The 10,604-nt window shown below is 33.0% G+C and overlaps 2 protein-coding genes across 2 annotated transcripts; one reads left to right on the top strand and one right to left on the bottom strand.

The window, feature by feature from the left end:
• The first annotated feature begins 345 nt into the window (after positions 1–345).
• On the top strand, positions 346–2,813 carry LOC128389157 (uncharacterized). The gene is made up of 2 exons (XM_053348686.1): positions 346–1,813; positions 1,900–2,813. The coding sequence occupies exons 1-2, from the start codon at positions 516–518 to the stop codon at positions 2,771–2,773; spliced, it is 2,172 nt and encodes a 723-aa protein (XP_053204661.1). The 5' UTR covers positions 346–515; the 3' UTR covers positions 2,774–2,813.
• Positions 2,814–4,299: 1,486 nt separating this feature from the next.
• On the bottom strand, positions 4,300–5,264 carry LOC128389168 (uncharacterized). Its single transcript, XM_053348706.1, has 2 exons — positions 4,665–5,264; positions 4,300–4,587 (listed from the first exon to the last, which is right to left on the bottom strand). The coding sequence occupies exons 1-2, from the start codon at positions 5,254–5,256 to the stop codon at positions 4,352–4,354; spliced, it is 828 nt and encodes a 275-aa protein (XP_053204681.1). The 5' UTR covers positions 5,257–5,264; the 3' UTR covers positions 4,300–4,351.
• Positions 5,265–10,604: the final 5,340 nt, after the last annotated feature.

The following is a 10,604-nucleotide window of genomic DNA, read 5'->3' on the forward strand; positions in this document are numbered from 1 at the left end:
AATTAGAATTAATTTCTGATTTTTAACCAACAAAATTGACCAGAGTTAGTTGATTAATTTTCCATTTCTATAGTAAACCGAATTCACATTCAATCTGTAATTTGTGTTAATCATCAAGTTAATAAATGAATCTTAACTAAGACCAACATAAGACCCAAATATAACATTGTCATTGATCATGGAAAGATGAACATTTAGGATTCGAGGACGAAAATAAATGTCGATAATTATCCAATGAATATAATCCTAATTGTGTTTCCACAATCAGAACAAACCACAGTTTAAATATCCAATGGATACAATGAAGAGTAAATTGTTTGTAATATTTTCCTCTCTCGAAAAAAATGTTTCATTTAATTTCATTGACAAGATTTTCTTCATTTTGTATATTTCTTTCATGGATACTTGGTGTTAATACTAATCTTATAATCCATGAATCAAATGTTTGGATTCCAATTTTTAACAACAATCTATCAGCTCCTTATTTCTTTGCTATTGGTGATAGATTTTACTTAATGTCGACTCAAATTCTCAACACGGACCCTAGGGCAGTCGGTCAAGAAAGAAGCGCGACTTATTTTACACCAGCTTATTCTTATTCGCCGGTGCTCAATCAATACCATTTGCACTGTAAGATCAGTACTTCAACGTTCGCGAAATATCACAATGTTCAATTCTTCATCGAGCTCATTGGTGAGTATACCAGTCACACAATCTACGAACTTAATCGTTGGATTCGCTTGAATAGTTCATCGTATGCAATTGGATTGAACACTGGCTCGACAAACTTTCCATCATTTGTAACGTTATTTTATTTTGTTCAATTTTTTCGAGATGACAGTTTAGAGTACAGTCATGGTACTTTTACTTCAATCGATCCCAACGTTGAATCGTTTCTAATTATTCACAGTTTCAAGGTCGATGAAAAAATTTACGCATTCGGCGTTCTAACATTTACTAACCTTGGAAGACCAGTTAACTTTATCTCTCAGATATCAAATATTGAAATTAACCAGGGAATTGCTTATTATAACTACAAAGAACTGCATTTGCCTACATTTGACTATTTTTATGGTCCAGTTGAAAAAGTTCGATTTGTAAATTCATCTCATCTCATGAGCGATGGATCTTCATTCTCTTTGATTGTGATCCTTTATTATCTTAATGAAAGAAATCATATTGTAGTGGTTCCATTTAACTCGATAACCAATTACTTTGAAAGTCACATGCAAAGTTGTCCACCTACATCAACTTTTTGGGATCGTGATGTTTACAATTATAATGGGTGTCTTCGTGTAAGCCAAAGAGACGGAGTAGAAGTATCTATGATGAGAGGGACGTTGCCAGGTACTATTCTTTCAGGTATTCTAAATGATACTTGGACTCAAATAATCGATTACGTTCCATTGGCTCTCGATGCGACTCCTGGTTATGTTTTTCTCGTTCTTTCTTCTGACAGTTTCCTATCCATATATCGATATTCAATTCATTTTGTTGATGGAAATTTTTCTACTATGACCCACCCGATTGAAAGGGTTTTTGCTCATCGTAATATCTTTAATGTAAATCGAGCAGAATCACAAATTTATTACTATGGTTTCACTCATCCACGTGTGATAATTACACTTAATCAGTATACTTACACTGATTCAATTATTTTGTGTCCTTTTCTAAACAATTCGTGTATTGATTGTTTTACAACCCAAATCTATGACCAAGATGGTAATTATGTTCGATATTGTCAATGGACACGAGGAGATTCAATCACATCGGGTGAATGTTCAATCGGTGATGTTAATTCAACTGATTACAGGTAATCATTTAAATAGTCTCGTCATCATTAGTCTCTTCTCTTTCCTATTTGTTTGATTTAATTCTAATTTATCATCATTTCAACAGAAACGGTACATTTATACTAAATCCATGTTTTAATGTAACTAACGTTCGGATAGTAAACTACAGTCCTAACAGAACGAACTTTAATTTGACCTTCGATCTCATTGGTTTCCATTCAAGATATGCAGATATTTTCCCATTGACTATAACTTTAGTCCACTTAACAATACCTTCCATTATTAGTAGCTGTTCTCATGTTCGGTATGATGGGTCAACGGTTTATATCAACTGTGATCGAGTGGATCCTGGTACATATAGATTACATATCGTGATGCCTAGACGACAAAGTGCTTCATTAGTAAACAATAGGAATGAAAATTTGTACACTTATAGTTACAATTTCTTCATCGGTCAACCTCCTCCTCCACCTCCTCCTCCACCTCCTCCTCCACCTCCTCCTCCACCTCCTCCTCCACCTCCGACTCCACCTCCGACTCCTCCACCTTCTTCACCTCTTCCACCCTCGACTCCTACTTATCCTCCATTTTATCCTTCACCTCCGACTCCTGAATCTTCATCTTCAGCAAGCCTGTTGATAATATTACTAACTTGCTCCTTCATTATCTCTATCATTGGGATCGTTGTATTTTATATTGTGACCAGAAAACATAAGGACTCAATAGACCAGACAAAAAATCATCCAGCCAAAGGATCACTACTTGACCAAAGAGTCCGTTATAAATCATTATTAACTTTCAAATCTCTGTCAGCATTCATACCAAAGATCTATTCCCGTGAATTGATCAGCAAACAAAGCAATCCAATTGACCCAAAAGTCCACAAGAGAAACCCTTCAAAAACCAAAACCATCGCAACACCCAAACCAAAAAAAAGAAGTAGAAATGATTCTCTCGAAACATTATCTAAATTCTGCTAACTATGAGTCCAATTAAATTATCTAATACTTTAATTGATGTCCACCATTTTATGATTACCTCTAATTGTCATGGAAAAATTATGATAGTCTAGAAAGTCACTTTTTCGAGAAAGTTTGAGAAATTGAATGAGCGATAAAATCGATAAGATCCAAGATTTTATTCTAATAACCAGTAGTTCAAAATAAAACATCAAGAGTAACGAATACAAGTGTCAATCCAAAAGTTATCAGGAGAGACCATTTGAAATCGGAATGATATTAGAGTTCAATATAAACCGTTCTCGGGCAAATATATTGATATTTGTCATATTGTTGTCATGTTTGATATTGTCAATGGATACGAGGAAGCTCATTATCATCGGGTGAATGTTCAATCTGTGATACAGATCATCCTGATTCAAGGTAATAATTTAAATAGAATTTAATTCTAATCTATCATCTTTTTTACAGAGAAACTACACTTACGAATCAAACAGTAAATCCATGTTTCAGTCCAACTAATATTCAATTAGACTAACGATCCTGATGAACTGACATTTAATTTGAACTTCGATCTCCTTGGTTTCCATTCAAGATATGAAAATATTTTTCCTTTGACCATCACTTAAGTCGACAGTCGTTTTCCTTTATTGAAAATTGTTCTGTTGTAATAAGGCAAAGATTTTCCTCGACTGTGATCAAGTGAATTCTGGTCAATATCGATTATCTATCTTTTTGCTTTGAAACATTTGAGACATTGACGACTTGATCAATTATAGTGACCCTTTCAAAATCGGTTCACTCCCTCTCGAATCTTCATTTTTTTATATTCTGTTGATAATATTACGAGTTTTCGCCTTTATTATCTCAGTGATCGCTCTCGTTGTATTCCATTATGTATTATTTTATTCGTTGTATTTTAAAACCGTCACAACATCCAAACAGAAAAATATAACGAGAAATGAGTCGATTGAAATAATAAACGACAAAAGTTCCACTGTTGATATTGAAAACAAAAACCCGGAAGAAACAATAAAAAATTAGCCCAATAAGCGCTTTGGTTTACTCACATCAGTTGTCATCTCACATCGATGTACTTAAACAAGGTACATTTGTTGGCCATCCAAGTAATCGAGTCACAATCATGTCCACCAATTTATTTCCCCAATCAACAGTTTTGACTCAAAATGTAGTCAAAAAAAGGTGTCAGGTAACCACTTTTACTCAATTTTGAGTCAACGAGTTTTTGAGTAAAAATTGAGTAAAATTGAGTGAAAATTGAGTGAATTTGCATCACAAAACAAAATTTTAGACTTTGAAAATTACAAGATTTCAAAATCAAAATTAAAATTATCAATGGATAAAAACCGAAATCGCGAGATCTTTAGATTTTAGTCTGATTGCAAATTATTCACAACTTTGTGAATAAAATCTTTGCATGTGAATATTTTCTAACCGCGATATATTCCTTGCAAATTTGTTGAATTCATTCAGTTTATTGATAATCAATAAATATGTAGAATTCAATTTCAGTTGCAAAAAAATCTTTATTAATGAATCAGAAAGAGATTCTAAATTTGTCGGAATAATCCAATTCTACTAAGTTTGAATATCTTCTAGAATGTCAAGATCAAATGATTTTGAATAAACTCCACTTTGCTCATCTTCATCTTGATCTTCAAGATCATTTCCTTCCTCGCCATCCTCGGGATCAGAATCTTCTGTTGATTTTGATTTTCTATTCAATGAACCCAAAATCCTGATCAACCTTTGCCGTACATCATTCAATTCTTTTTCAGTATATTCTTCCACGCCAGATCTACGGAATATGTGATCTATAATTGAAAAAAACGTTGTTAATGTTGAATTATATTCTATTTTTGACTTTAATCTGATATTTTTATTCATTTACCTTGAAATGAATTGATTCTTGATTGTCCAAGCTCAGGATCAATTTCACCTTCATAAGGCTTTGAGAAAGGGTCTGCAAATGCGAAAACAAAAGCCAATGGTACCGAAGTTGAATTCTCGCCTCCATTTGTCACGAATTTATATGAATGAAGTTGTTCATTTTTATATGATTTTTTTCCAAGAGTTACATTTTTGTAATAAGATTCGGGAAAAGCTGTTTTAATAATTTGATAACCAATGGCTGGGGCATTAGGCTTGGCTAATCTTAAAGCATTTTTATATTTGTCCAGGGGCAATTCCAACAGCCCTTCAATGAAAATTTGATTCTGGAAAAAATTAATGAGAATCGTTAATTTCATTGAAGCTATAAATAAATTGAATTGAAATACCTTTTCTTTGACTTTGAAAGTTTTGTCAATTGGAACCTTATAAGAGCTTGAATGAGTTATTCTGTACTTTTCTCTGATGAAATCGTACATTGTATCGATAGTATCCACGACTTTTCTCAAAACAATACCAGTAGCATCTAATTCAGATAGAATGACTTTCTTTCTTTTCAACTCTTCAATTTGATCATGAATATTTTCAACCATGAGCTTTCTCTTTTCTTTGGTCTCTGCTCCTCGTTGAACCACGATTTCACCAGAATCAGTCTTAGTTTTCGAAGCTTTTATCACTCCACATTCTTTTTCTTTTTCTTGAAAAGATTCTGATGATTTCAATTTTTGTGAATCTCGCGGTTTCGTCAAATCTACAAGATCTTGTCTTTTATCGCCAAGAGCAGCATCTTTCTCAACAATTCGTTCAATCATTGTTGTAGCTTGAGCGATGGAATTTTCTTTAAACAGATCTTTCAACTCACTTTCATTCATATTTAGGTAAGGAAGAGAATCATCTTGGAGAGCAGAGGCATCATGATCAATTTCCAGGATATTTTCAGAATAGTTGATTACTTTTTTCAGTGATTTCCAGAAAGGACATTGTTTCAAATTAGAAACCAAAGATAATCGTAAAGCTGGAAAATCATCTAGATATTGATGAGAGAAAAGAGAAAATTTAACACTTGATTGGCAACTATAATTTGATTAACTCACCCCCAACAGCAACCATTCTGAAAGTTATCTCCTTATTTTTGACCTTTGTTTTGAAGAGATTCAGAGTTTCATCTTGAAAAAAATCAGCAGTTAAAGAAATTCCAATTTGGTCGAGTTTTGATGCTGAAACAGAAACTAAAATAGGTTGATCCATATTTCTTTTGTTTTCGTCAAGAATCAAGGGTAGTATAATTGCATATATCTTTTTTCCAATTGCATCGGGATTTTTTCGAGGTTGTGGAGTTAAACCACCGGTTGATGTACTAGGAGCGGTGAGATCCTTGGCTTGTGATGGCTTAGTTGTAGCAGCTGAACATGAACTAGAACGAAAGGTTTGCACAGGGTTGATTGGTTATTTCACAGAATTGAAATTATTCACAAGACTCTTTTTAACTTTGCTTCTAAGCATATTCAAAAATAATTAGAATTAACAAAAAATAAGTAGATAAACGAAATCAATAATTTGCAAAAATATAAACTGTATTGTTGAGATTGAAAAATATTCAAAAGTATTTGGTAAGTATCAAAAAGTTAGTGACTGTGAGATTGAGAGTAACAAAATAAATGAGGGAAAAGAGAATCAGGTTTCGAGTTGAGTTGATTCAACAAATTCTAACCAATGAGAATAATTTTTGAGATTTGCAATTAAAATCGCAAGACACTGTAAAAATTTGCTCTTCATCAAGGTGATTGATTTTCTCCTTGATTGGAAAAAATTTCGACATAATTTGAAAGTGAAAACGTAGAAAAAAATAGAAAAATTTGAAGAGATCAACAAAGGTAAATAAAGGTAAAATGTAGAGAGGGGGAAACTATTTCTTCACTCTACTCTGTAACTAAGTATATAATTGATTGGAATGTTGTATAATTGAAATTGTAATTTTCTAAATGTAGATTCAATATAAAAACCTGATTCTCTCATTTTCAACACAATTAAGCTTGATTTTCATCTTTGCCCCGTTTACTTCGAGCTGCGAGCATTTCCTCGATTTCCTCGTCTGTCAAATCCATCCAACGAGGTCTTGATGATGACTGACTAATTTGTGAGTCTTTCTTTGTTGCTGGAATATCTCGAGATTTTGTTGATATAATCGTTGAAGTTGAATCTGTATCTTCATTTCCAGACAAAGAAACTTTCAACTTTTTATCAGATTCATTGACCTCTTCCTCACTCTGGCGCTTCGGTGTTGAGCTTTGAACAGGGCTGAGATAATTTTCACTTAGCGAAATTTCTGATGAAACGAATTCACCATCAGTGTAAGTAGAGATTGATCCATCTTTTTTTGGGTGCTGTCTGGTCTTAGAATATTGATCAGGTTGAAAAGATTCAATAGCATGAGATGATTCTGGTTTAGTAGTGGTTAATTTGGTAATCACTGAATCTCTTGATGAATCGGTAATATCATCTATAGCACCACTTACATTTTTAGCGCCATCTCCACGATTAATGGTCGGCTTATCTTTGACTTGCAGTGGAATAGCTGAAACTCTGTTTTCAAAAAGAGTCAACTGTTCAGCGCTTAAACTTGCAAGTGGGAGAGGTTGAGTCAAAGCCATTCCTTCATGGACTGATTTTTGTTCGGATGAACAACTTTGAATTTTTTCTGGTAAATCATCTGGGACTGGATGATCTTGAATTTTTTCTGGTACATTTTGTGGGTCACAAATTTGTTCAAAAACAATTGTTTCTTGTTGTTCGGAGGTTAGAATCCTCTGAAAATCAAAGTAATATAAATTAGAATTTGGGAATCAGAATAAACAAATAAACTTACCAGCCGTAACTACGATCATTGCCTCGATAGGCTTGACCCCATCCACGCCAACATGAACTAGATTATTAGTATGGATTTTATTAAATTTCACACCACACGGAATCAATTTTGTCTTGATTTTGAACCCAAATGGTAGAATTTTTTCATTTTCGGCTGAATCAATCAGCCTTGAAACACAAACAATTAAGCTTTCGTCTTCCATTAGACGACAAATTGTTGCTAGCAGAGTTCGCTGGTTTTTGATGGCGCTAACCTTTTTGTTTTTTCGTTTTAAAATCTTCTTTGTATCAATCCTGATACGTTTGAACATAAAACTTATAAAAAAAAGTCTAATATCACACAAATTTTATAAAAAAAACTAATTAACAAAAACAATTAACAAAAACAATTAACAGTTTGAATAAAAAGCACAGTCTCAATGAGACGAAACATGTGAATTAAATGCTCTTTATGCTCTTTTAAAGAGAATAGAATTTAAGCTTTTTTAGAATTTAAGCTTTTTATGCTTTTTTTAGCTTTTTTTATGCTTTTTTTAGCTTTTTTTATGCTTTTTATGCTTTTTCCCCAATGAAAAAGCATATTTAGAATAGAACAAATAAATTCTATTCTAAATTTTCTCTTATCTTATCTTTTGTTTCCTTTTGTGATTAAAATCAAGTTTCCTTTTCCTTTCTTGATAAAATTATCATCTGTTTATATTTATTTGTATTTAAATCTTTTTGTAAACAAAATGAACTCATCAAAAAGATCAATTAATCGTTTAAAGCGTAAAAAACAGGAAGTAGATAATGAAAACTACCTGTTCAACCTTCCTGATGTTGAAACCTCAGAAAATGTTCATTCACTCAGTGAAATCTCTTTGCCTTTTTATGAAAGTGGATTAAATGAAAATGTTTTACCTTCATCACCATCATCACAATCATCATCATTATCATCACTTAATGGTCGGCTTATCTTTGACTTGCAGTGGAATAGCTGAAACTCTGTTTTCAAAAAGAGTCAACTGTTCAGCGCTTAAACTTGCAAGTGGGAGAGGTTGAGTCAAAGCCATTCCTTCATGGACTGATTTTTGTTCGGATGAACAACTTTGAATTTTTTCTGGTAAATCATCTGGGACTGGATGATCTTGAATTTTTTCTGGTACATTTTGTGGGTCACAAATTTGTTCAAAAACAATTGTTTCTTGTTGTTCGGAGGTCGATGGCACTGGTTGATTTTTGTCAATGTTGATATTTTGAGTCACTTTTGTTGGTTTATTTCTCTCTTCATACTGAATCCTTTGTCGCTTACGAGCAATCACCAAAATATCTTCATCGTTGTCTGATTCTTGAGATTCATCTGATTCATCTTCATCGATGTCATCAAAAGCACCAGCGTTCAAAGCTGAAATCTTCATGGCTTTAATTTCCTTGACTTTTTTCAATTTTGTCTTTTCTTGAACTTTTAAAGGAGGTTGATCGTCGACTGAAAATGTTGCTGGAGAAGATTCTCTGGTTACCAAAGTATCGTCTTTAGTATATAATGAGATGTCCGATTTATTGATTCTTGTAGTAATAACAGGGACCAGTTTGCTGCGAACATAACACATTGCTTTCGACAATGAAGAAACCATATCTGCTTCCAAATCTTTATTGTATGACTTTTTCCCACTGATTCTAACAGCATGATCTGTGAAAAAATTCAAGAAGTGGAATTTAAATTGAAAATTTTTTAGAAAATAAACAACTTACCAAGTAGAGCTCTGAATCGACGTTCGCCTAAATTTGGGTCAACTGGTGAACCTAATGGCCATCGTAATGGTTCAACATGATTCCATATAGAGATCAATGATGTTCTTCCTCCAGAACCACGAAGAGTTACATTAGAAATCCAATGCTCAGGGAAACAAAGTCTAATTATATTGTAGACAATATTCTCAGCCTTATGTTTATCAGGCTTGAAATTTATCGCTTGTTTATAATGTACCGAAGGAAGAGGCAAAATCCCTTCAACATTAATAACTTCTTTACTCAAATAGCGTGTCTCATCATTTTCAGAAATGAATCTTAGGCTATCGTAATCGTTTGAAAACGATTGATAAAATTCTACACCTGTAAAACTTTCAACAATCTTTGTAACATATTCCAGAATCGAACATGTTGAGGTGAAGAAAACCTTTTCAGATGATGAAGAATGGTAGGTCGATGCGATAGATTTCATTTTCTCCAATGTAGAATTTATTTTGTCATTTTGACTTATTTCACTTCTTGGAGATTTTCGAGATCTACTTGTAATTGAATCAATTTTTCGATGTGAAGTCGGCTCGAAATCAGAAGTGGTTTCTTCTTCTGAATCAGTATCAGATTGTGATTCTCCAATTTCAATGAGTTCACTGTTCACCTGTGGAAAATTTGAATCTTTTCCAGGTCTTGCAAACTGTCGTCTTTTCAACCTCTCAATTCTTCTTACCAATGAATCAAAATTTTCTTCAGGAATGGTTGGCAAGCTGCTGGCTTTGAAACTTGTGATTTTTATCTCCTCATTCAGAAACCAATGATTTATCTGCTTGTGAAAGGTTGCGCACTGTTTTTTGCTTTTTTCATATTTTGTAACAAATTCACAATAGATTTTACAAAGCTCTTTAGAATCCTCTGAAAATCAAAGTAATATAAATTAGAATTTGGGAATCAGAATAAACAAATAAACTTACCAGCCGTAACTACGATCATTGCCTCGATAGGCTTGACCCCATCCACGCCAACATGAACTAGATTATTAGTATGGATTTTATTAAATTTCACACCACACGGAATCAATTTTGTCTTGATTTTGAACCCAAATGGTAGAATTTTTTCATTTTCGGCTGAATCAATCAGCCTTGAAACACAAACAATTAAGCTTTCGTCTTCCATTAGACGACAAATTGTTGCTAGCAGAGTTCGCTGGTTTTTGATGGCGCTAACCTTTTTGTTTTTTCGTTTTAAAATCTTCTTTGTATCAATCCTGATACGTTTGAACATAAAACTTATAAAAAAAAGTCTAATATCACACAAATTTTATAAAAAAAACTAATTAACAAAACAATTAACAAAACAA

This window comes from Panonychus citri, unplaced genomic scaffold, assembly GCF_014898815.1.
Source record: "Panonychus citri isolate SS breed McGregor unplaced genomic scaffold, ASM1489881v1 Contig00105, whole genome shotgun sequence".
Taxonomy (NCBI): Eukaryota; Metazoa; Arthropoda; class Arachnida; order Trombidiformes; family Tetranychidae; genus Panonychus; species Panonychus citri.

Excerpts from the sequence above, each read along its gene's own strand:
- LOC128389157 (XM_053348686.1), top strand. The coding sequence starts at position 516 with ATGTCGACTCAAATTCTCAACACGGACCCTAGGGCAGTCGGTCAAGAA. Across the intron at positions 1,814-1,899 it reads GTTAATTCAACTGATTACAG|AAACGGTACATTTATACTAA; the intron begins GTAATCATTTAA and ends TCATTTCAACAG.
- LOC128389168 (XM_053348706.1), bottom strand. The coding sequence starts at position 5,256 with ATGGTTGAAAATATTCATGATCAAATTGAAGAGTTGAAAAGAAAGAAA. Across the intron at positions 4,588-4,664 it reads AAGAATCAATTCATTTCAAG|ATCACATATTCCGTAGATCT; the intron begins GTAAATGAATAA and ends TTTCAATTATAG.